The sequence below is a fragment of the Trichechus manatus genome, unplaced genomic scaffold (assembly GCF_000243295.1).
Source record: "Trichechus manatus latirostris isolate Lorelei unplaced genomic scaffold, TriManLat1.0 scaffold00048, whole genome shotgun sequence".
In the NCBI taxonomy this organism is placed as follows: domain Eukaryota; kingdom Metazoa; phylum Chordata; class Mammalia; order Sirenia; family Trichechidae; genus Trichechus; species Trichechus manatus.
In genome coordinates this window covers 8,951,780-8,978,954 of record NW_004443984.1, presented here as the reverse complement: position 1 = coordinate 8,978,954, position 27,175 = coordinate 8,951,780, and the positions used below count along the sequence as shown (strand labels likewise).

The 27,175-nt window shown below is 37.6% G+C and overlaps 1 protein-coding gene across 6 annotated transcripts in view; it reads right to left on the bottom strand.

Moving 5' to 3' along the window:
- Window positions 1-9,627: 9,627 nt before the first annotated feature.
- EIF4G3 (eukaryotic translation initiation factor 4 gamma 3) overlaps window positions 9,628-27,175 on the bottom strand; it is a 348,277-nt gene continuing 330,729 nt past the window's right edge. For all 6 annotated transcript variants that reach the window (XM_023732132.1, XM_023732133.1, XM_023732128.1 and 3 more), the window contains 6 exons: window positions 23,968-24,049; window positions 21,783-21,881; window positions 18,525-18,671; window positions 14,021-14,102; window positions 12,397-12,543; window positions 9,628-10,308 (listed from right to left, as the gene is read on the bottom strand). In XM_023732132.1, coding sequence (XP_023587900.1) covers window positions 10,127-10,308; window positions 12,397-12,543; window positions 14,021-14,102; window positions 18,525-18,671; window positions 21,783-21,881; window positions 23,968-24,049 — 739 coding nt within the window. In that variant the 3' untranslated portion in view covers window positions 9,628-10,126. The remainder of the gene's footprint in view (window positions 10,309-12,396; window positions 12,544-14,020; window positions 14,103-18,524; window positions 18,672-21,782; window positions 21,882-23,967; window positions 24,050-27,175) is intronic.

Genomic DNA, 27,175 nt, shown 5'->3' with positions numbered 1-27,175 from the left:
AAGATGGATGTCAGAAGAGACTCTGAAACTTGTTCTTGAACATAGAATAGCTAAAGTGAATGGAAGAAATGATGAAGTAAAAGAGCTGAGATTTCAAAGGGCAGCTTGAGAAGACAAAGTAAAATATTTTAATGAAATGTGCAAAGACCTTGGAGTTAGAAAACCAAAACAGAGGAACATGCTCAGCATGTCTCAAGCTTAAAGAACTGAAGAAAAAATTCAAGCCTGGAGTTGCAGTTTTGAAGGAGTCTATGGGCAAAAAGGAGCCCTGGTGGCACAGTAAAGTGATCGACTGCTAACTGAAAGGTCTGTGGTTGGAAACCACCAGCGGCTCTGTGGGAGAAAGATACGGGAGTATGCTTCTATAGAGATTTACAGCCTTGGAAACCTTGTGGGGTCACTGTGTCAGAATCGACTTGATGGCAGTGGGTTGTTTTTTACAGGCAAAATACTGAATGACACAAAAAGCATCAAAAGAAGATGGAGAGAATACACAGAGTCACTATACCAAAAAGACTTGGTTGACATTCAACCATGTCAGGAGGTACCATATGATCAAGAACTGAGGAAGAAGTTCAAGCTGCGCTGAAGGCATTGGTGAAAAAAAGGCTCAGGAATTGATGGAATACCAATTGAGATGTTTCAACAAATGGAGAGAGTGCTGGAGGTGCTCACTCATCTATGCCAAGAAATTTGGAAGACAACTACCTGGCCAGCCGATTGGAAGAGATCCATATTTGTGCCCATTTCAAAGAAAGGTGATCCAAAAGAATGCGGAAATCATTGAAGAATATCATTAATATCACATCCAAGTAAAATTTTGCTGAAGATAATTCAAAAACAGTTGCAGCATACATTGACAGGGAACTGTCAGAAATTCAAGTCAGATTCAGAAGAGGACATGGAATGAAGGATATCACTGCTGATGTAGGATGAACCTTGCTTGAAAGCAGAGAATACCAGAAGGATGTCTACCTGTGTTTTATTGACTATGCAAAGACATTTGACTTGTGTGCATCACAACAAATTATGGATACCATCGTGAAGAATGGGAATTCCAGAACACTTAATTGTGCTCATGAGGAACCTGTACATAGACCAAGAGCAGTGGTTCGAACAGACAAGGGGATACTACGTGGCTTAAAATCAGGAAAGATGTGTGCCAGGATTGTATCCTTTCACCATAATTATTCAGTCTGTACGCTGAGCAAATAATTGGAGAAGCTGGATTATATGAATACCAGTTTGAAGCCAGAATGCTCCTTGGAAGAGGGGATGGCGAGACTTCGACTCACATACTTTGGACATGTTATCAGCAGGGACCAGTCCCTGTAAAACATTACACTTGGTAAGATAAAAGGTCATCAGAAAAGAGGAAGACCTTCGATGAGATGGATTGACACAGTGGCTACAATAATGAGCTCAAACATAACAATGATTGTGAGGATGAGCCAGGACCGGGCAGTGTTTGTTCTGTTGTACACAGGGTTGCTATGAGTTGGAACCGACTCTACGGCACCTAACAATAGTCTTTATGAGAGCCAACTGCCACATCTTTCTCCCACAGAGCAGCTGGTGGGTTTGAACCAATGACTTTTCGGTTAGCAGCAGGGCGCTTAACCACTTTGCCACCAGGGCTCCTCCCATGAAGCTTATAGCCTTGGAAACCCTATGGGGCAGTTCTACTCTGTCGTATAGCGTCGCTATCTGTACACATGGGGTCGCCATGAGTTCCCCAACCAACTCCAGGGCAGCTAACAACCACTACCACCAGCTTATATACGTTATAGGATCAGTGTGAAGACCAAATTAGATGCCACCTGGAATTTTATGGCAAATTACATCTTAAAAAGTGTTTTAACATATATTATCCCATTGATACTATGATGTAAAAACAGATTACTGTTTCTGTAGTATAGACGAGAAAACAAAAGCCTAACGTTTTTAAAACATTAGCTTTTGGTGAAGGGCTTTATAAACTGTGGCAGGCATGTGAAGTACCCCTTGGCAGTAGTTGAAGATTATGCTCAAACGTTAAGGAGCATTAAGAATCACCTGAAGTGTTTGTTAAAACTGTTTCTTTTCGTCCCTGCAAATTCTGATTGAGTAGATTGGGGCCTGTAAATCTGCATTTCTAACAAGCTCATGGGTGATTTGGATGCTGCTGGTCCAAGGCCCAAATTCTGACTAACTCTGATCTTAGGTATAAATATAACTGCTTATCCAAAGAGCCTGCAGTTACTCCAGTCCAATAGCTGTGGGGCTAAATTTGGGAATTGGAAACAATGAAAAGCACAGCCATTCCTCTTGCTGAATGATAACTTATTTCTAAAGAAGTACCAATTAAGTTGGTTGTTAGTGAATTCTACTAGAGTACATGGGAACCTTCAAGAAGTTCCTTTCCCCCATTTATCCAGACAAGTTTATCTGGTTTAATTTGTCATAGGTTTTATTCAAATTCTTTTGATGTGAGAATGTCTCAATGTACATTCAGATTTTATAAAATAGTGGCCAGTCTGTGAATACCAAAGAAAATGGCACTGGTTTTTGTACCTAACTCCTGAGTTTCTCTGAAACGCTCCATCAGAAGCTTTGCATTTTAGATGACCTGACTGTTGCAATGGAAGGAGCATTTTCATTAGATGTGGCTCCATTGTCTAAACATGCAATAAACAGATCAGAGCAGACCAGATTGACTGAAGTCTCACAGTACTCTGCCACCTTGTCTTTAAGTACACCGTGCACCCCCCTACCTACTACAGAGCCCTTGCACACATGATCCCCTCTACTTGAATACACCTCCCCATAACCATTTAATTCTTCAAATTTCCCTTTTCCTGCGGGTGGGGGGTGGGGTGGGAACCCACTGCCATTGAGTTGATTCCGAATCATAGTGACTCTATTATAAGACAGAGTAGAACTGCCCCATAGGGTTTCCAAGGAGCAACTGGTGGATTCAAACTGCCGACCTTTTGGTTAGCAGCTCCTAACCACTACGCCACCAGGGTTTCCTGAGGGAAGCATCCCTAGTTCTCCAGTTTACACAGGGTCCCCCATTCTGTGTTCTCATAGCACTGTATTTTTAAAATACGTGGCATTCGTAATTCCATATTTGTGTGTCCAGCACCTTGCATGGTGTTTAGCACATTGCAGAATTTAACAATAAAAGATCAGACTGGAAGTACCTGTAAGTCAAAATATATTTTTAAATTATCTGAAAATATAAGTTGTTTCCTAAACTGTTAGCTAAAGCAGGTTACTTTTACCTGATCATTTACAGTGTGGTCTCAACCCTGGCTCATATTAGGATCACCCAAGGAACATAAAAAAATGATGCCAAGGTCTCATCCCCAGAGATTCTGAAATAATTGTTCTGGGGTGAGGCCCCAGGATCTGTAGATTTAAAATCGCTCCAGGTGATTCTCATGTGCAGCCAGTGTTGAGCACCATTATTCTCATATGCTCTAGGAAGAAGGCAGGACAATGACCTGAGCTTTAGCAAAGACCCTTTCCTGGGACTTCATGCCAGAAGACAGGTATTTATCAACCAACAGTAAATATGTCAGAAGAGTCAGAAAAGAACTCACTGATAGCGCATGTTCAACTGCTGGATGATGGTTTTGAAACTTTCAGAAAATCCTTATATTCTTACTTCTTCAAAAACTTCAATATCCTATTATCATTAAGAACTTACTTCTTTGTTAAGCTTGGTAAGTAGTCATTTGATTCCAGATGTGCTCATATGGTTGGCACGAGTGAACTCTTTTTAAAGAGGGCAGGAAGACCAAACGGCCAGTGAACAGCAGAGTTAGCATGAGAACACCGATCTCCCAACTCCCAGACTAGATCTCTTTCCACTAAAACACACAACTTCTATCCGTATGAACTCTTGATATCCACCCAGGAATCCACTGCACTTAGTAGACTGTCTGAATACTGCTGGCTAAGGCAAGGGGAAGTTAAAACATATCAGAATGGGGAAAAAAGACGTGGAATAGTTCCCATCTTTTTTTCTGTCACATAAGATGAACAAAATACCAAAGTGGCTTATCCATAGTCTTGAGTGTTTGGGGCGGCCAGAATACCATATAAAAAAAGAAACAGTGTTTCTGAAAATTCATAATGTTCCTTATAAATGTGGCCTACTCACCTGTCAAGATCTCACCTTCAGTAAAAAATGGGAGTTTAAAATGCTGGAAGAGCTAGAAGGATACGTACCCTAGTAACAAGAAGCTCACTCAGTGCTCTCATCTGAATGATTACTAAATACTATTCTCCAATAAAAGGAACCAGGGCTCCTTGGAGAAATGGCTGATTCTAGGGCCGGGACAGGGAAAATACAAGATATACCTGTGGCATCTTATGTCAGAAAGTAAGGAAGTGCTTAAAAAACAAAAGGATAGGGACATGTCGAAGTGATGCAGGCGCCAAGTTTAAAGAGCTCCTAATGGCCAAAGCTGGGGCAATTTGAACAACAAAATAATGTGGTGTTGGATTATAACCTAAAAGTGTAAGATAAATATATATGAGTTCATACTGATCGTTCATACTGAGTAAGTAGGGAGAAGAGACCAATCTTCTTTGCAGCAGAATTCCAAATAATTTATGTTGATAATCCCTCTTCCAGGAGACGGTGCTTAATCCTCTCCCACTCCCACCTCCCTCCACCAGTATGGGCTAGACTCAGTGAGTAGCTTCCAAAGAACAGACTAGAGTAAGGAAGGTGAAAAATGAAAGTAACTTTAGAGTGGAGAAATATGGCAAACACTACCTTAACCAAGTGATTAAGGTTAATGTTACCAGTGATGTCATGTGGATATCACATACCTCCTGATATTATGTGACGACAAAGACACTTCACCTCTGTGGTATTTTTACCCCAAACCCATAAACCCAGCCTAATCAAGAGAAAAACAACAGAGAAACTCAGATTGAGGGACATTTTACAAAATACCCGGCCACTACTCCTCAAAACTGTCAAGGTCATAAAAAACAGGGAAAGACTGAAAGACTCAAATAGTATTAAGGAGACATGATGACTAAATACAATATGGGATCCTGGATTGCATCCTAGAACAGAAAAATGACATTAGTGAAACCCAAATAAGGTCTGGAGTTAACAGTAATGTACTAATGTTGGTTTCTTAGTTGTGCCTAATGTACCATGATCATGTAAGGTGTTGACATTACGGGAAACTAAGTAAGGGCTATATGGAACTCTCTGTACTCTTTATGCAACTTTTCTGTAAGTCTAAAGTTACTTTATGAAAAGCATTTTAAAAAATTTGGCACATGATTCTCTGTAACTTATGTCTTTGATTCTTTAATTCCATGATTTGGTAGTACAGAAAGACTATTATTTTTTTGGGGGGGGCAGTCAAGACAGCTTTTCTAATAGATGATCATTTTTCCCATTGAGGGATACATGTAATATTTGAAGCATATATGTTACCATGCAGTATCTTTCCCTAAGCCACTGGAGGATATGGAGACCTATAGATTAAATTTATTGAATAGAAAATGAGGTCTTCTATAAAACTAATGAACTGCAACCAACTGGCAGAGGTTCTGTCTCAAGGTATTTTTATTCCTTACGTGGCTAATTTTACTCTCATGACAAGTAAGCAGCCTCAAGAAGCTCAATAGTCAGTGTCCAAATGTGCCTCAATGAAAAGAATAAAACGTCAGACTTTAATGTATTAATTACAATAAAAACAAAAGTACTAATATTTAAATCCTAATCTTAAAACCAGTAACTAGAAGCCATGCATATTCTAGTTTAAGACTTCAACTCTAAGTCAAGCTCCATCTTAATTTTTCTAGGGTACACTATAGTAGCCTCCACTTCATGCAGGAATTTCAGTCTCAAGCAATACTTAGGTAGCAAAAACTGAGAGTCAAAATGACCAGGCCCTAGTTGCTAGGATGTCAGGCACCCCAGGTCATACACATCAAATCTGCAGAGTGATAAAAGGAAATTCTCAGGAACTTGTTTAGGATTAGCTGATGGTTGTAAACATATTGCCAAGTTATGTCAAAAGAAGTTACACTTAAGGAATAAAAACTTGAAGACAAGCAAACATCAGGGACCTAACCACTGCTGTCTCTGATGTTGCAGGCAAACACCTGTGAAGTTTGATCATTTGCAAAATGTTGGACTGGAGGCCAAAACAAAAGGCAATACAATGTATAATTCCACTTACATATGAAATGTCCAGAATAAGCAGATCCATAGAGACAAAGTAGATTAGTGGTTGCCATGGTCTGGGGAAAGGTGGAGAATGGGGAGTGACTACTAATGGGTAGGGGTTTATTTTGAGGTGATGAAATGTTCTGAAATTAGTGATGATGGTTGTGCAACTTTGATATACTAAAAACCACTGAACTGTACACTCTAGAAAGGTGAAATTTTTCACCAAAAAAAAAAAGGTTGAGAAGGGAGAGGGCTGACATGTTGTGGGGTTGTTAACCAATGTCATAAAACAATATGTGTACTACTGTTTCATGAGAAACTATTTGTTTTGTAAGCCTTCACCTGAAGTACAATTAAAAAAAAAACAACAAACAAAAAAAAAAAGGTGAAATTTATGGTATATGAATTGTATCAATAAAAACAAAAGCAAAGGCCATCAAGAAGAAAACAACACAAACTGTTACTCTGTACAAAATGGGGAACACTGGCATGGTCAAAACTGAAAAACTAGGTCCCTCCAATTAAAGAACCAAACTTGAGTAATGAAAACACAGAATCATATCCAATAGCCTAAGTTTTTTTTTTTTTTTTTTTTAAAGCATAGACTACTTTTGATTTGAATGAAAGCATTTTAAACAAAAAGATGATAATGTCAAAAACCCCAGAATGAGAACTTGTTCGGAGAGTGAATCAAGAATAGATAAACTTGTCTCAGGTTTAATTATTGCAAATCGTCTAGAATGTATTTAGAAATATAAGAACAAGACAAGAATCAAATCAAAGATCTGCCAGGATAATGAGGGGCAGACACTCTTTAGTGGGATAGGATGTTCACTATTACACTCCTCACACCTTAGTATATGCTCAGAAAATATTTGTAGAATGAAGCAAGTTCATGATGCGGCTGTGAGCTGACTTATTGGTCTATGCAAGACTGAAAAGTAAGTATTTTGAAAATTGGCATCATGTTCCTTTGCTAGAAATAACAGAATTTTTATTTAATTTACTGATTAGCCATAAGTTGGTTTTTATAGAGGCAGGAAGAACCCTGAATTAATGAACTAAAAGGCATTGTACCTGTTCCCAAAGTCTGTTTGTTCATATGCATGAAACAGCTTGTGCTACAGCTTGAGGTAGTGCAGTATGTCAGTGCTATTACTTTAAAATAAAAACCCCCAAACCCCGCTTCCCAGTAAAAGGACTATGAAGAGGGCAAGAACCATAACAATTCTTTTTGCAGTTCAGTTGATATTAAAACCAGCTACTGTCAAGTTGATTCCAACTCATGGTGACCCCATGAGTCAGAGTAGAACTGTGCTCCATAGGGTTCTCAATGGCTGATTTTTTAGAAGTGGATTGCCAGGCTTTCTTCTAAGGCGCCTCTGGGTGGACTGAACCTCCAACCTTCAGGTTAGTAGCCGACTGCGTTAACCACGTGCACCATCTAGGGACTCTCAATTGATATTTGTAGGGATCAATTATCCCACTTTACTCTTATTTTCCATTAGGTAACCATTGAGTCCTATACAACATTCTGTGTGTAAAGCAACAAGATACCCAAAGAGTAACTTCGTAGTCTCTTCATCACACTTCATGTTATTGGTAAGATTTCAAACATTATTTCTATTGTACAAGAGATATTTATAACTGAGCTTTTTTCAGTGCTTTAATTTTTTTTCCAAAATGCTATGTCTCTCTCTCTCCTCCCTTCCGTACACTTGTCCATATTTAAAATATTGATGACTAGGGCTATCTTTACTGTCTGAAACTGCTGTAAGCAACAGCCACTGACTCCCAAGAGGCAGTCACCTCCTGCCTTCCCCCAACAACCCAACCCCTCACCCATGAGTGCTGTCAATATCTTCTAAAAACCTACAGCGCTCGGAGGGGAATCCTGGGTCAGAATTCTCTGCACTTTGATTCTGAAGACTGTTAAAATTCGGCAAATCACAGAACCAGGTTGCTTCCTCCAACTGAGGGTTCCTAGGCAGAGCCTGTAGCCAGACCCCAAACAGATTTTCAGGTCCCATCTTGTATGGAAGATGCTGTCACATGCCTGTCACAAGACTTTCAGAACTTGGTTCTTTGGTAACAGCTTTCCACCACTGCAGAATGTGCTCTGTGGGCTCATGCAGCTGGATTCTGCATTGTGTTCAGCCATACTCTGGAGAAAATATTTTATTGCTATGAAAAATTTTGTTCTTGTGCTAAGTTTTGCCAAGTCTCTTAATGTGGATGCTTCTTCAGAGAGGAAAGCCAGAAGAAATCTTTGGTTATCCAGATACAAAATACAAAGACTTTTATTTATTTGGGAGCAGCCTCCTGGCTTTCTTCATAAATACATTTTGCAGGGTGACAGCCCACAAACAATTGCCGTGGAAAACCATCTGTAGAGACTGCAACTTTATAAAAGGAGGGGAAAAAAAAAAGCACAGCACTCCAATATCTATGGGAGAAACAGACGCGCCCAAAACACACTTGGTTTTATACTCACCAGAATGACTTGAGTCAACTTGGAGTTGGGGAACCATGTGATTTTCACACATGGCATTGGTTTGGCTTTAAACCCCACCCCTACTTTTTAAAAAGCATAATTGAGCTTTGGTTTCTTTCATTCTTTAGAAGACATCTTTGGGTTTCTTAAGCATTGTAGGCAATTGATGGAAAATTTGAAAATCAGTGATAGTGGCTGGTGGGCAAGGAGAAAGGATATCAGTTTTTGGAGTTTTTTAGGTCTCAAAGTGTCCTGAGTCTTGAAACACACAGTGGAACACTTAACTATTTAAAAACTTGCCCTTAGGTTTGCTCCCACCCGGAATGTGTTTCTGGTTGGTGTTGGAAAGAAGCTTTCTCTGACCTTCCAGAGTGATTCTCCCACCCAAGCTTAAATGCCCTCCTTAACCACAAAGCAGCTTGTCTTTTCTGACTGTAGACAGACACACACACACACATACACACACACACACCCCCTCAGGAGAGTTGTGGATTAGACAATGAATAGCCAGAAAGCACCTCCCAGAGATGGGGTGCACATGCAGCAGCTGTCAAAAGGAGAAGTCGTTTTACTTTCTTTTAAACTTGCAATGTCTGTCTTTATTTTGTTCTTTATATTTTGAAAATGAAAAGAAATAGTATTGAGTCAATTTCTTTTTGTTTTTGTTTTTTTAAATATTTGTTCTATGTATTTACAAGCCTTAAAGTTGCTCTAAAGATTCCAAAAGTATTAAGAGTACTTTTCCCAGGGTAGCACTTTTTAAAACAATTCTTGGAGTTCTCTGGTCCACAGCATTTTCACAAATGTTTTCCTTCTGTTCCAAGGTTATGTATGTTTTGATAACTATTGTGATTTTTATTTTCTGAAGCAAGCTGAGAGGCAGGCAGAAAGATTTGATACCAAAAAAAAAAAAAAAAAAAAATCATTCTTACCTTGGTCACCCCAAACCTTCTTAAATCTGGACTAACTACTATGCTTTTAAAACAAACTTGAGGTGCATCTGAAGGGGAGGGAAATTTATTTCTCTGCTTTTCTATTATACAAGTTGTTTACAGAAACTGCAAATTAAAAAATTACACTGGCATTTGCAGTCCTTAAAATAAATTAAAAGTTCTCAACTTTTTTTTTTTTGCTGAACAAATGTGTTTCTTTAAAGTATGAGTCCTCGTTTAAAAAGAAAAGATTAAAACAGAAAATATTTTCTATAAATAATACATGTATTTTGGTATTAGTGCTCCCGCCCTCAGGTTTGAAGTTTACTTTTTCCAGTACCTTTTTCCTCCATGATCACCTTTTTTTCTCTTTTCCCTCTCCCACTCGTGCACACGTGGGGGTTTCTGCGAGAATTGGCCTTGCTGCACTGTGATTGGCGAAGACGTGAAACTTTTTAAAAAAATACTTAAATTGTTTCTTTTGTTTCGTTTTGTGTATTTGAAGTTTTAGTTATCCTCAGATTCCTCTTCGGCTTCCCGCAGCCACGTGAAGAATGCTGTGACAGATTTCAGGGCCACACCCTTCCCATTCTGCTCTGCAGGGTCCTTGCTGCTCTCCCACTTGTAGAAGGCATCCTCAGAGATCACCTCTTCGTCATATAGGCAATCAAAAAACATCCTTAGCAAGTCTGCAATGGGGTGAAAAGAAACCCTTAGTTTTGGAGGCACTGTAGTTGCAAAAGAAAGCATGTATTTCAAAGTAGTGAATGAATGCACGTTAATTCCCCCAGAAAATTAGTGACAATTCATCATAATAGCTCGTGATAGTACAGCAGCACAACAACTTGTCTAAAGAAGAGGAAAGAAGAGAAAAAGTCTAAATTATTTTTTATTTCTATTATTTTGATCAATCTGAACTATCTTCTGGTATTGGTGAGTTGTTTGATATTTTATAGGTCTCAAACACTTTAAAAATTAAATGCAAGAGTAATTTTTTTACTCTCTTCTTTATACATTTCTCCATTGTTTGAATTTTTACAGTGAAAATACATTATTTTTACAAATTTTGGATTAAAAAAGGCAGGGTATACTTTTACCCCCTCCTAAGGTTATGTTTTAAAAATGAAAAGAATAATCCTTCAGATGGAAAACATAGGCATAAACTATCTTATCTAGATTTTATCCAGTGAAACTATAGTTGTTTTGTTTTTAATACCCAAACTATCATATTACAATTCTGTTTTCCTCTCACTGGCTATTATTGTTCAAAAAAAAAAAAACGAAAATTAAGCTCCAATAGAGGGGTGTGTGTGTGTGTGTGTGTGTGTTCATTATAGGCTCTTAAAATTAATTTGTGTGTGTGTGTGTGTGTGTGTGTGTGTGTATCTACCTTCATTATAGGCTCTTAAAATTAATTTATAGTCAGATCTCTGGTAATAATGGAGGGAGGCAGTACAGTAAACAATACATGCTAATAAATATTAGGTTTAGAATTAATTATATTAAAACTTTTCTTTAAATTTGTCTTTGTAATTATATCAGTCAAGCTAATATTGAAGTCACTTTTCATTTTCTAAACCCCAGTTGGTCTAAGCGAAAATGGAAGCAAGTGACCAGGGTTCTATTGGTGGTAAATCTAGAATTAACTATCTCTCCAGGGATCACTGAAGCTGATAAATATGGAAGATATTTTAATCTGACTGACTGAACACACAGCATCAATTCTATCCACCCACTTAACCATCTGATTTGAGAAGTTAGTGCCCTCTTCCTATAAGAGGTGAAAAAAGGAAGCCATGGTGCTAAATGACCTATCAAAGGTCTTGAGAGAAAGACAACAAAATCAGATTACATTCTCTGATTCAGACTTAGATGTCTCTTAAGTTACAGTCTAAGGATAATTTGTTTTAATCTTTTCCTTTATTCCCCAGAAGGATTCAACAGCACTAGGGAAAGAAGGGAAAATTTTGCAAAAGCTACAATGTAAAGAAGTGCCAAGAACTATGAACTACTTCAGTGCCAAGGCTCTAAAACAGCCATGTATTATCTGCTTTCATAAATTTCAACTGAGTTTTCAAATTTTAATAGCACTCAGCTAATGGACCAGTATCACTAAGACTTGGGTGTTCAGGTTACCTTATTTGTCTAGTTAGTCAAGAATTAATCACAATCCTTAACTGAAAACTATTCTAAAATTCCTTCGTAAATACAACATGGTTAACATACTTAAGGCCTGTCTTTGTCATTTGAGGATTTGAAGAGTATTATCCTCAAGATTATTAACTAATTTTCATTAATACTTACAACCTATATTAAAGAAGGTGTAAGATTTACTGCATGTATGCTAATGTCAAAAGATGTCCTAGACCTACACTGCCCAAAACAGTAGCCACTAGCCACATGTGCCTATTTAAATTTAGTAAAATTCAGTTATGTTCCTCAGTCACAATTGCTACATTTAAAGTGCTCAACAGCCACATGTTGCTTGTGGTGATTCTATTGGACAGTGCAGATATATTTCTATCACTGCAGAAAGTTTTATTAGATAGACTTACCCTAAAATGAGGATTAACTCTCTAACATAAGCTAATTTTCCTGTTGTCATTTACTCATAAAAGTCAAGTACATAAAAAATTCAGATTTATTAAAGCTGCTGGTTATCAGTTTTTGTACCTAGTGATTCTTCTACTGTCCACTGTTCAAACTCTGAGCCATCTCTTGATCTAGATAAACCTCACCCATTGGTTGTGTTAACTGTTAACATGAAGTAAACTTACTGGCAGGTTGATCAAGTTTTACTATTGATGCTTGTAGTGCATAAAGTGCTTGCAGTTCCTTCTCTGTATCTGAGTCTAGGTACTTGAGTAAAATCGGCACTCTCTGCTTGATGACAGCAGTGTCCACTCGGAAGGTAGAGCAGTCAGCTAGAGGTGATAGAAGAACTAGGCATTATATTTAAGGAGTTAACATACAGACCGTTTTTAATGTTCTGAGTAGACAAGACACACATAACTCTGTAAGGGAAGAGGAAGGAGGCAAAGAGGCCCAAGGCAAAGATTTTGATATCCCAAATGCTCTGAAGTTTTTAATGGGATATGTCTCTGAAATAATCAAAACATGGGAGGGGGGATATGTTTTGAGTATGGTTTCCCTCAAGAGTAGTGCACCCAATTATTTATCTTTAATAATAATGAAACATTGACAGTGGTTTTAGGACATTCAAAACTACAAAAGCAACATTAAAAAGAAAATTAAAGTGATAGTTCATGCAAATCTTTTCAGAAGGTTAAAAGAACTGAAACCATTTATTATCAATAGGAAGACAAGGATTAATTGTGACAGTCACAAACAACAAACCTAAACCATCCCAGCAGCTCAGAGTCAGGCCTTCTGGGGGACAAACATGATAAGAAGGGGCTGAGGAAAGCATTCTCACTGCCAGGAAATACAAGGTTTTATTTTCCTTGTAAGTCATCACTAAGACACAGTGTTTTTAAAAGCAACTTTTTGTACTTTCCAACTTTGATTTTAAAACACCGAAGTCTTATAGGTTCACAGGTCCTGGGAATAATTTAAAAGATTTTTATAAAGACTTTCTGCTTAGCTTGTTATTCACCACATTAAAAAACAAACATTGAAAAAAAATTCCATCTGACATGAAACCTTAAATTACAAATCTGGAGCTAAATTACATGGCAGAAAACTATCCTCTCAAGTGGTAGACCTGAAATTCTGAGACATCTTTTGAGTGATGGATTTGTTTTTCACTTCAGTGATAGACATGTTAGACCAAGTGCATATCCTCATTAAATATTAGATACTATAGGCAGCTTGGAATACTTAGGGTTTCTACCAATCCTAATCCTATCCATGTATGTAATACATAAACATTCAATAAAACTGTCTCATATAAAATAAAGTCAATGTAAAGCAGGAGGGATAGTGGGTACCTTCTTTCCTCATATATGTATCTACGTAAAGTGACTTTTCTAATGAGAATAGCCCTCCATTGATATTGGTTTAAGAATATTCAACCTATTTGTTATCATTCATGAATAGAAGAAAGAGGCCTAGAATGTTGGAGGTGAAAAGGTAAGAGAAAAGTCACAAGCAACAGAATCTAAAATAACTCAAAGAGCATGCAGTAACTTTCTACTGAATTGAAGAACACAAGACCTACAGTAGACACTCAGGGCTCTCTGCAGGCAGAGCACCTATTCACCTCTCTGTTTGAGACAGTCATGCAATAAAGACAAAAATGGCACCCGTTAATACAGAAACTGACCTATATAGGGCAAGTTGTGAAGATGATATAAATTCAGACATATATAATCAGCAGCTGAGTAGCTGACATATTGGGTATTTTAGATGTTAACAGTTGCCTTCAGAAATGTTACTTACCTATAATAGCTGCTTTACAAACAGCTGTCATTAAAGCTCTAAGGAATGTAGGTGAACTCATCTGGCATTCATCTAGATTAGCCTGAAATCAAAAGTAAATGGAACAATTAGAGGTTACCCAGCACACCAGAGAAATTATCTCCCTAAACCAGGGTTGATCTGACACTAAGGGCAGACAGAGTCACATTCAAGCTCTTTGCAAATATTAATCTCCTGATTCACTGGAAAACAGTTTAACTATCACCAATTCTTTCTGACAATTTTTCAGTTACCACTATTTAGTTTTCAGAGAGCTTATCACTGCCTATTCTCTGCTCATCCAGTAATACAGTGCTGTGTACTATGCGCATTTGGAAGGGCAACCATTTAAAAAGCTATTCTTCCTTCCCAATAAATAATTCACATTAAGATGATCTATTTAAGTCAATACATTTAGAAGAACAACCAAACGACAAGTGTAATGTATTGTAAAAACTACTTTCTCAGTAGTGTGCAACCATTCTTACATGTGCCAACACTACTTTCTTTGTTTTCATTTTAATGTGAATTAAAGATTAGTCTCAAGCACTGTCTCAAACAAACCTTTCAGGTGGTGAGAAAATTGTTACTCTTTTCTAAAAATGGCAGGAGAAAATGTATTTAGAGATGCTAAATAGAGTAAATGGGTCCCCAAATTTATTTTTAGTTTCTTTTTCGTAAGAGCTTATTATCTTGTTGCTATTTGACGTTGTACTAAGCCAGATGAGTAGCAAAAGGGAAAAAACAAACAGAAGACATTTTCTGAGCAGGTATTTGAAATATTTTTTCAAAGTTTACATTGCTTATGCCTGTGAACAGAATTAATGATTGTGTCAGCTTCTTTTAATAGCACAGCATGGTACTTTCCACTGAAAGGATCAGCCTTAAAAGGATTAAACCAAAAACCAAACTCACTGTCATTGAGTTGATTCAGACTCAATGATCCTATAAAACAGAGCAGAACTGCCTCATAGGGTTTCCAAGGCTGTAAATCTTTACAGAAGCAGACTGCCACATCTTTCCCCTGCAGAGCAGCTGTTGGCTTTGAACTGCCAACTTTTTGGTTAGGCAAGTGCTTTAACCACTGTGCCACCAGGGCTCCTTAAAGGCACTGGCCAGGAAAAATTAAAGTAGTCATTATAAACTTGTACGTTGGAAACCTAACAATTTCAAAGATATTTGGAAATTAGTTTAATGTTTAAGACTTTGAGAACTGAGGTAGAGTAACCAGCACTTCTGTCTTTGTGGAATACCTAACCTCAAACATTACCTGGGAGGAACTGATAGTTTCTTGAGAGTTAAGAGTGATTAACAAGTCAGATGGCCAGCTCTGCAGGATACCAGCAGAGCTGAACATGGAGGGCTGTGCTACAGTAACAGGTTTCACCAACAGTCTTTTCCCACAGAATAGGAATCCGTGGTGCCATTGCTTACAGTTAAGGTTGTGGGACAGGGGGTAGGGAGTAGGAAGGAGAAAAGAGCCACATATGAAAAGCTTCATGATGACTTACACATTATAGCCAGTTGTTGGTTTCTAATCCTTTAAAAATACTTTATTTAGGCTGAAGCCAGGCTTGTCTAATCCCAAAGAAATTACTTCTGCTAAGTCTGGACAATTATTTTTGAAGAAGAAGTGAGAGAATATAAACACACTATTACTATTACTCCCCCCCGCCCCCGCCATCATTACTTTTTGGCTCAACAATATAAACAGGTTGAAAGAGCTATTTCCAGTACCAAATATCACATGAAATCCCCAAAGGATTAAATTTCAAGCTAAATGTTATGAGACAATAAATATCACTTCCAAACCATTTGACTTTTCTTCTGTTATAAAAAAACAAACTGCATATCTCTTCTACTAAATAGAGCCAAATATTGTAACTCTAGCATTCAATAGTAGAAAAGACCTAAAGAAAAGTGTCAGGAACACTGATGTATGGAATACACACAGATGTTAACAAAAAAGGGCAAAAACAAGAAGGAAGATGGATCTGCTAATTGGGATAGAAAAGCAAAATCATATTTATGTGATACTTACTGGTAACCAACACTGTGTAACAAAAGTCTGTATGTATTGTGAGCTCAGTTACTATTATGTTTTTGTTGTCTCTCTCCTTTTTTAAAAGTCAGCTTTACTAGGTATAATTAACATTATGTAAAATTTACCCTTTATCTTCTCTTTAAGGAGAATAATTGTTGATCTGGAGAAGGCAGAATAAACACTGACATGAAAGAAACGGTGCCCAAGGTGGATGAAAAGATAAAAACAGCATCATTTTTCAATAAATGAGAAAATACAAGACCAAGTTGCTAAACTGATGGGGATATATGAAAAATCATGGAGAAAGAGAATAATGCTAAATATGTAAATGCTGACCTGACTTCCAAATAGGGAAAAGAATGTATATGATACCAATAACATACCAGAAAGCCTGATGCTGACTCTATGCTGATTTCTAGAATGAACTTGTCACATGAATGGCTTAAAAATCTTAGAGAAGAAAGAGATGGTTATACTAAGAGGCAGCATAAATTTATGAAAAACAAGTCATGCTGAGCTACACCCACTCCTCACTTACCGACATGGGTAGGTTCCAAAGACTAGGTTGTTATGTGAAAATGGAGGATGACTACATCAGATCACAAAATGGAAGATGGCTACATCATTACATAACTGCTAAATTACATAATTATATAACTGTCAAACCACTGAGAATCATGACCCAGCCAAGGTGACACATAACCTTAACCATCACAGCCAGTGTTACTCTCACCTTGCACCTCAGCATTTGTTACCGCCACACATACGTTGTTAATACACAAAACAGTCAGACAGATTTTCTACTACTGTCGTAAATGCGAAATGTTGGATAACAAGATAGTCAATAAGTGAGGAGTAGGTGTAACCTCCTTTTCTGAGCTCAGAAGAAGGATACAGATATAACTCTCTGGACTTCAGCAAGACATGTGATAAAGTAATGACAGGTATCTCCTTGCGGGCAAAGTGAAAAGGTGAGCTAGGCAGTGGAGTGAAGTGAATTAATAAATTAACAGCCATGGGGGTGGGGAGGGTGGTCCCTGAAGGTATGTTGCTTTATCCTTAGCCCTGCCCAATCATGCATTTACCTATAACTTGGATGAGGACACAACTGGCATGTTAATGAAATGCATGGATGATACAAAGTAAAAAAGATGACAAGCATCCCAAAAATGTCATGAGAGACTCAAATTGTGTTTAAGAAGATGAATATCAACAGAAATAAATTTAAATACCCTCCATTTTGGTTCAAAAAACAAATGTGTTAAGTTCAGAATGGGAGAGAAATGGCTAAACAACAGAATATAAAAGAATGGGTACTGAATGACTGAAAGAGCAATTTGAATTCAGTGTGGAAAGGCTGCCAGAGGATAGAATACAAGACCCGAAACGCATTAGTACCGCCTGACCATACATTGTTGGACCATTCTGATGATCACGCTCAGTTTGCACATCTCGCTTTGAGAGGTATGTTGAAAGCCCAGGCTATGCTTAGATAAGAGTAACTAGACTGATAGATGGCCTGAATATCAAGGTTTCAAGAGAGGGTGAAAAGAATCTAGAGAGGAAGACAAGGATATAATGATAGGCTATTCCAGTTATTTAAAAGGTTCTTAACTAGAGGTGAAGATAGATTTATTATCCTGTGTAGATACGGAGGAACAATAGGTACAAAATCAAATTATCAGATGCTTCATTATTTTTCAATGCCTGGAAGTGGCTGAAGAAACAACCACCATTAGAACAGCTACAAAAGAGGATTTATACATGAGGTAGAGACCTAGACTAGCCCTTTACAGCTTACTTTCAACTCTGATTACTCTATGATCTCATGAAAAATATGCACAAATAAAACACAACTTTATAAACAAAAATTATTATTCAAAGGAATACAGTAACAAATTAAAAGTAGACATGATCAACACGAACTCCACAACACAAGATAACTAAGGTGTAGTATTTTCAGAAGACAACGTTAATGTGAAAATGTAAGCCAATAGATTTCATAAAACATAGCAATGATTGTGAGGATAGCACAGGACTAGGCAATGTTTCGTTCTGTTATACATAAGGTCGCTATGAGTCAGAGCTTACTTGATAACAACATATTACATTAATTTTATCCAGTATAGTATTTAAAATGTGAGGGCATTCAGAAAGGAATGTAAATTGTGGAATGGTAAAAATGTAGAGTGTATGAGAAACTAATGTGAGACCCACAGAAATGGCTTATGTTCTAATTATTTTTACTCAACTTTAAAAGAGACTGTGAATCTTATAAAAATAGAAAGTTTTAGTGAGTTTAAAATATGTATGTAAAAATAAAAGCTAACTTCCCTAAGATTAAAAACTCCTATGAGGGAAAAGGTTGGGTATATGGATTAAGGGGATCCCACAAGAATTTTTTTTGCAGAGTTATCAGGGAAAGTGACGCAGTCTTTATACCTCTACCCAGTCAAAGATCTGTTCATCATTTGCTTTGTCCTCAATAATGAGTTTCTCGAGTCGCTTATATAGCTCTTCAGCAGTGAGTTCTTTCTTTGAAAGTGCTTCAGAGGAACAGGAACTGTCAGACTCTATAAAGTCCAACTTCTGTAACATAAAATGTTAAACATATTAACATAATTCAATGTTATAATCACCCAAAGAGTAACAAAGCCACGGGCTATATATTCTATTTTACATGGAATCAAAATGATTACCAGGAACCATTTTGTATTTGTAGTTCTGAAAGATTCCCACTCCGTGAGATCATTATGTATCTCTAATGCTTCTTAAAAAACAAGCAAACAAACAAATCCCCTACAATTATCTCTCTAGCTATGCTTATCTCCGAATCATTGTGAGCTTCAATTTTGCTCTTGGATGTCACACAGCTCTTTAAGATGGGGCAGCAGTACTAGGCAAGGGTACAATTCAACTCCATTTGTGTAGCCTAAGGTTTGTATCAGTATCACTAAATAGCAGCTGTCAAATTGCTGTAGTTTTGGTTTCACTAAGTCCTTCAGATAACTCCTGACCATCCTGAATCCAAGCGTGAGAAATGGCGTTATAATCGTTTAACTCTTAAATGAATAGTTAAAATATCTATAATCAAAATTACTGGTAATTTTCAAGGGTATAAGGCAATGAGGTATGCAGGTATGCTTTGCTTTATGAAATTTCATTATGCAAAAATCATAAAGACTAAAATATTAAAAACTATTCACATAAGGTTTTCTAGATACCTTTGAAGATCCTGGTATGTTCCTATACCCTATCCATCATTTACACAGAAGAAACTGCTATTTTGAATTCTGTGTTTTTTCATCATCTTGTTTTGATTATTTTTACCACTTACGTAGCATCTCTAAACAATATTTCCCTATGAGTTTTAGAAACATTGTGAACAATTTTTCTGATTCAGTGTTCACAAATACCCTACCCCCTACACTCCAATGTACACACAAAAACAAAGGCAATCTCTTTTCAGAACAAGCAATCAATTTTTCATAACCTTGAAATAGTCTCCAAGCTTATTCTAATACCCTAAGGCTTCCTGTTTAACCTACCCCAAACCTACAAAAATAATATCAGGTCTAAGAGCAATTAACAACAATAACAACAACACAAAAAACAAACATGAAGTACACTGCCCATTAATAAAATAAAATATGATACAAAAATTTGAAAATGAAAGGCTTTACCACTGCCAAAGGAGTCAGTGGTAAGCTGTAAGGTTTATGTTGGTCACTGGAGAAAGATTTGTTTCCTAGAACCCTTGTGTTTCTGTACAAGTTACATGATCTTCCTGGTACCAGAAGGCTGGAGTTTGGATTTAGGGGTCAGATCACCACTATCTCTTGGAGAATGCTCCGGGGTTTGTAAAAAAAGGGCAACTATTTTAGAAGAAAGCTGAAAGTCAGGATACATAAGGCCAAGTTCTCTGGAACCTCATTTTATCTAATATGGCTTTTAAACATTTTTATTAATAACAAAATAGCAACATCCATAATTTATCGAGCATCTCTCTGTGCGAGGTGCATCTTAAACATTCTCATTTAATCTCCACAAAAACTCTACATGGTAGGTATATTATTAGCATTTTACAGACGAGAAATCTAAGATTTAGAGAAGTCAAGTTATTTGCTTAAAGTCACATAGTAAGTCATAGAAAACTGGAATCTGAATCTTGCTTTGTTTGACTTCAAACCAGGGTGCCTCTCGACATTTATATAATGGTTAGATAGCTGCCGTTGAGTGAACTCCTGGTGACCTTATGTATAACAGAACAAAACACTGCCTAGTCCTCCATTATCCTCACAATCACTGGCATGTTTGAGTCCATCGCTGCAGCTATTGTGCCAATCCATTTCACTGAGGGTCTCCCTTGCTGGCCTTCTACTTCACCAAACATGATGTCCTCCTCCAGGGATTGATCCTTCTTGATGATGTGTCCAAAGTAAGTGAGTCAGACAATGTTCTTTCGTGATCCATACATGTTTCGTTGGCAAATTTTCAGAAGTAGATTGCTAGGCCTTTCTTCCTACTCTGTCTTAGTCCGGAAGCTCTGCTGAAACTTGTCCACCATGGGTGACCTTGCTGGTATTTGTTTTTCCGGGAGCCAGAATAATACTGACCTGAGACCAATTCAACTTTCTTCCAAGATCTCTGGTAGCACCGATAAAAGCGTTTGCCCTTAGGGCAACATGCCCTTGACATATGCTTACTGCTCAGACTTCAAATTTCATCTCTGCTTTTTTTTTTTTTCCCTTCTTCTTTTTTCATCCTTGGAAATTTCTTCCATTTTCTACGAACCCAGCAATGTAACAGAAATTATGCTTCATGCAGGTTCTTACTGTTGTGGCAGGAGCGTTCCCCAGAGTGTGCAGACTACAACCAAAAATGAAGCTAAAGTCCATAGTAACCTAATATATCTTTACCCACAATAATTTCATATTGCTTTACTATTTTCTTTCATCTAGAGTGACTTTATCTTCTTATTGCTGATTTTGTTGGCTGTCTTTAGCTTTCTTCATGTGTTTTAGGAGTTTGTTTCACAGGATCATTTTGAGAGGGAGTTTTGCTTTCTTTCTCTGTCATTCTTAGTCTAACAGTTTTATGGTTTCCCCTACCTGACCCCTCATAATTCCTCATTTAGGACCTAATTATATTGGCTGTGGAAGCTTCCACCTTGTGATATTGTGGATGCCCAGATTCAGTTGCCAAGTCTGTAAGCAACCTACCTAAAGGTGTGGCTGCAAGACCGTGGCTACTTCCTTGTGCTTATTTATCTACCGAGTCCCACCTGGTTTGATGCAGTAAGCTTGTCTTCAATTCTCTACCTTGTAAGGGACATTCTAGTCTCCATTACCCCACAGAAATAACTTCTGGCTGCCTCTGCCTGTTCTCCGACCCAGAGCACAAAACATCTGCAGTTTCAGCCCTATTACTACTGCTTTATTTATGTCATTTCCGGCTCATAGAGATATGTAGCTTGTTTGCTAAGTGTGGCTAGGTCTTTTAAGTTTTTTGTTATTTTACCTGTTATTTAATGAGTGTGGAGTTGGGGTGGACTCAGAACATGAATCTACAATGCCACCTTGACCAAGATTTTTCTTTTCATCTAATTTTAATTACTGAAATACTAATAAAATTACCTTCATTTCCTCTGTGAAACAGGCCAACTACTATCAAACAGGAAAACACATGCCTTGATCTTACCTGTTCCAAAAGAAAATTATGTACATCTTCCTCTTCTGGTAAAAAGTCCTTCCAGCTGAGGTCAGCCTCCCTCCATAAGGCTCCCACTTTCTTATGGCTCTAAAACACAGATAAGTCCAATCCATTTACTTTCACGTTGGAAGAAGAAAAAAAGAGGACTGCTTAAAATCAAGAGTACAGAACTCTAAAAACTGAAAAATCAGAACTTTTCTTTGCTGACATTAAACAGAGACATCTGAATGCATGTAAATGTAATGGTGAATGACTGCAGTACAGCTGTTTTGGAGAGTGATATTAAGGTTCATCAATTTACTTAACAGATGAGTAATCTGGGAAACTACAGGCTGGTATTTGGGATTTATGAGTATAAGCACCTCAAAAGTCCAATACACAGGATTTATAAATTCAACACCATTGCTTTTCCTAGTGAGTGCTATATGTATGTGCTATTAAGTCACTCAAAAAGCCCCAGTGGAATCCCTCCTCATACAAAATCATGATTATGCTTCCCAATAAGAGAATGCTTAAGACAGTTGTTTGTCCTGAATCAGGAATGAGAAGTGTTTCAAGAGCAAGAAGCACAAGGTTGAGCCCAAGAAACAACAGAGACAAGCTGCTGTTATCTGGAAAACTAAGGTGCAGGTCCACTGGAAAGGACATGCAAGCCCACTGCCTGAACAAAAGTCACACTGATGAAGGAAAATGTCAGGCTTTGAGGCAACTGTCATCTATGAAGCAAGCATTATTTCAAAGAGTAACTTGCCCAAGGCACAGCTGATAACTTGGTGTAGGCAAGATTTGAACTCAGGCTGACTCCAGAGCTTATGCTCTGCGAAAATTTGGCTTTATTTAGGAGAAGTGGGAATTTGCTTTCTGTTTCTATTAAAAAAAGGTAAACAAGAATTTGAGTTTTGAATACAGGCGAAAGTCAAGCAGGTAAGAGAGGAGGAGGGAATTTTAGACATACAAATTGGGGTTCAGTAAAAATTTTAGTACCATCAAACAAACAAATAATCAGCTAGAACTAGAGACCAGGCTATTTAGTATACCTATCTATGAATAACTATTACACAAATACAATACAGAAGGACTTCTGTAGATTCAGAGGCAGAAATGAAAACTTTTTTTTCCAATGCTTATAAAGCATTTTTTCAAATGAATGCTTTTAAAGCACTGAAATCTATCATTCCATCATCTGTGGCTCAGGTTTGAATAAATCAGAAATGTCTCCAGAATTTTCATGTGAGTTCTGTTCTGTTTTGACATCTCTCACCCTAGGTGTCCCATCACATTTGTTGTGATGCCATGACACTTTCCTAACCTCTTAGACCCCTCATATAGCACTTTCAGACTCTTTCGAAACTACTGGTTTAGACTTGTCTGTCTTCCCCTCTAGCCTATAAATTCTTTGAAGGCTAAGTTATTTTTGTAGACTGAGGGCCTAGCATAGAGTTTCGCAGAGAATAATTGTACAGTAAGTATTTATTAAAGTAAAATAAATTAAACTAACTTTAAGATAGAAATTCACAATCTTGTAGAATCATTTTTACCACCTACTTCTAATCAGTTTAAGGGGACCTGGTGGCGCAGTGGTTAAGCGCTCAGCGACTAACTGAAAGGTCGATGGTTTGAATCCACCAGTTGCTCTGCAGAAGAAACATGTGGAAGTCTGCTTCCATGAAGATTACAGCCTTGGAAGCCCTATGGGGCAGTTCTACTCTGTCCTACAGGGTCGCTATGTGTTGGAATCAACAAGATGGCAATGAGTTTGGTTTTTTTGGTTATTCTAATCAGATTAACTAGCCAGTGATCCAGATCTGATCATTTTGTGAATCCTATCTTGCTTTGAAAGCAGAGAAATTTTCATTAAAATCTACTAAAAAGTATAAATAATGTAGAGTTTTGTTTTGAAAGGACAAAATTACTAATTGCTAATCAAACATATCTTGAGATTCTTTAGAATTACACCACATTTAGTTGAGATTAGACAATTTTTACCCAAGTTACTAGTACACAGAAGAACAAATACACCTCAGAAAGAAGCTAGGTTAAAACAGAGATAATAGTAAAAGGAAATAGAATTACTTGCACACTGAGTCCTCAGCTGTTCACAGATAACCCAATATCAAGATCCTGTCCTCTCTAATATGCTACTGAGTCTGACACTCAGGAGTTTAACACTCACCATTTGTTTGCATAGAAGGTGCAATATTTCAGAAAGCAAGACCCCAGTTCTTCCAACAGGAAGTAAAGGTTTGCTAAATTCTCTGTAAAAGATAAAAGCAATGATTAAGTACCTCTGAACAAATTCTGTTCTAGAACAATAGGAAAACAACATGTGCCAAAATAACAGATCGTGTGCAACCAAAATAATAATGGGAAGGCCAAAGTTCCAGGGCATGGTCTAAGTCATTTTACGCAGAAGTAGTTCGGTGACTTTAGGGTCACCTTATGCTTCATGGAAAAGCTGAAAAGGGATTTTAGAATAGCTGGTGTTTCCTTTTTCGTTAAACACTTACATGATGGAGCAATGCAAACATCAATCTCAGTTTATTAAGCTCTGCTTCAGGCCAAAAGGGGAGAAACTCTCTCGTAACAGGGAGTTGTGAAGCTTAGTTTATGAGCATTTAGGAAAAAAAAAAGCTTTTCTTCAGGATATAGATGAAACAGAAGAGGACCAATTTTTTTCACAGTCTAGATTAGTATTTCCCCAATTATGTTCCACAGGATATCAGTGATTATCAATAATTATTCCTCAAAAGAAGATTCTACAGTCAATTAAGTGAGGCAATGCTGAATTAAGCCAAACTAGTTTTTATTTGTTGTTGTTCTGTTTTACTACAGGATCCTCATAATTTTTAATGTGTTATAATACACTCTTGAATCTCAAAGAAAAGGGATACACTAGTAGGCAGAGTTTGACTGTATAAACAATTTTTGGGGAAGTACTAGTGTTTTGAAGAACAGAGTTTGGGAAATACAACGAGTATGGTCTATAACCACGATGTGTCTGGTGGACAGGTTTCAGTGGTGCTTCCACACTAAGACAGACTAGGAAGAAGGACTTGGCAGTCTACTTCTGAAAAAATTGGCCAGTGAAAACCTTATGAACAGCAGCAGAACACTGTCTGATATAGTGACAGAAGATGAGCCCCTCTGGTTGGAAGGCACTCAAAATACGACTGGGGAAGAGCTGCCTTCTCAAAGTAGAGTTGGCCTTAATGACATAGATAGATAGAGTAAAGCTTTTGGGACCTTCATTTCCTGATGTGGCACAACTCAAAATGAGAAGAAATAGTTGTAAACATCCATTAATAATTGGAACGTAGAATGTAGGAAGTATGAATCTAGAAGATTAGAAGTCATCAAAAATGAAACAGAATGCATAAAGATCAATATCCTAGGTATCAGTGAACTGAAATGGACTGGTATTGGCTATTTTGAATCAGACAATCATATGGTGTACTATGCTAGGAATGACAAACTGAAGAGGAATGGCATTAGGTTCATCGACAAAAAGAACATTTCGAGATCTAGAAGTACAATGCTGTCAGTGACAGGATAATATCAATGTGCCTTCAAGGAAAACCACTTAATACAACTAGTATTCAAATTTATGCACCAACCACTAATGCCAAAGATGAGGAAATTGAAGATTTTTATCAACTTCTGCAGTCTGAAATCGATCAAACATGCAATCAAGATGCATTGATAATTATTGGTAACTGGGATGTAAAAGCTGGAAACAAAGGAGGATTGGTAGTTGGAAAATATGGCCTTGGTGATAGAAACGACACCAGAGATCGCATGATAGAATTTTGCAAGACCAACGACTTATTCATTGCAAATACCTTTCCTCAACAACACAAATGGCGACTATATACATGGACCTCACTGGAAGGAAAACACAGGAGTCAAATCGACTATATCTGTGGGAAGAGACAATGGAAAATCTCAGTATCATCAGTCAGAACAAGGCCAGGGGCTGACTGTGGGACAGACCATCAACTGGTTAAATGCAAGTTCAAGTTGAAGCTGAAGAATATTAAAACAGGTCCAGGAGAGCCAAAATCCGACCTTGAGTATATTCCACCTGAATGTAGAGACTATCTCAAGAACAGAGTTGATGCACTGAACACTAATGACCAAAGATCAGATGAGTTGTGAGATGACATCAAGAACATCATACATGAAGAAAGCAAAAGGTCACTGAAAAGACAAGAAAGAAAGAAAAGACCAATATGGATGTCAGAAGAGACTCTGAAACTTGCTCTTCAACGTAGGAGTAGCTAAAGCGAAAGGAAGAAATGATGAAGTAAAAAAGCTGAAAAGAAGACTTCTAAGGCCAGCTAGAGAAGACAAAGTATTACAATGAAATGTGCAAATACCTAGAGTTAGAAAAACAAAAGGGAAGAAGATGCTCCATATTTCTCAAGCTGAAAGAACTGAAGAAAAAATTCCAGCCTCGAGTTGCAGTTCTGAAGGAGTCTATGGGCAAAATATTGAACAATGCAGGAAGCATGAAACGAAGAAGGAAGGAATACACAGAGTCACTGTACCAGAAAGAATTGGTGGACAATCATTTCCAGAGGCAGCATATGATCAAGAACTGATGGTACTAAATGAAGAAGTCCAAGCTGCACTGAAGGCTTTGTCGAAAAACAAGGCTCCAGGAATTGACAGAATACCCACTGAGATATTTCAACAAATGGATGCAATGATGGAGGTGCTCACTCGTCTATACTAAGAAATTTAGAAGACAGCTACCTGGCCAACCAACTGGAAGAGATCCATATTTGTGCCCATTCCAAAGAAAGGTGATCCGACAGAACATGAAATTATCGAACGATATCATTAACATTACATGCAAGCAAAATTTTCCTGAAGAAATTAAAAAATGGTTGCAGCAATACATTGACAGGGAACTGCCAGAAATTCAAGCCAGATTCAGAAGAGGAGGTGGATTATACCTCAACATAAAGAAAACAAAAATCCTTACAACTGGACCAACAAGCAACATCATGATAAACGGAGAAAAGATTGAAGTTGTCAAGGATTTCATTTTAGTTGGATCCACAATCAATGCCCATGGAAGCAGCGGTCAAGAAATCAAACAAAGCATTGCACTGGGCAAATCTGTTGCAAAAGACTTTTTTTGTTAAAAAAGCAAAGATGTCACCGTGAAGCCTCATGTGTGCCTGACCCAAGCCATTGTGTTTTCAATCGCCTTATATGCATGTGAAAGCTGGACAATCAATAAGAAAGACCAAAGAAGAATTGATGCCTTTGAATTGTGGTGCTGGTGAAGAACACTGAATATACCATGGACTGCCAGAAGAATGAACAAATCTGTCTTGGAAGAAGTACAACCAGAATGCTCCTTAGAAGCAAGG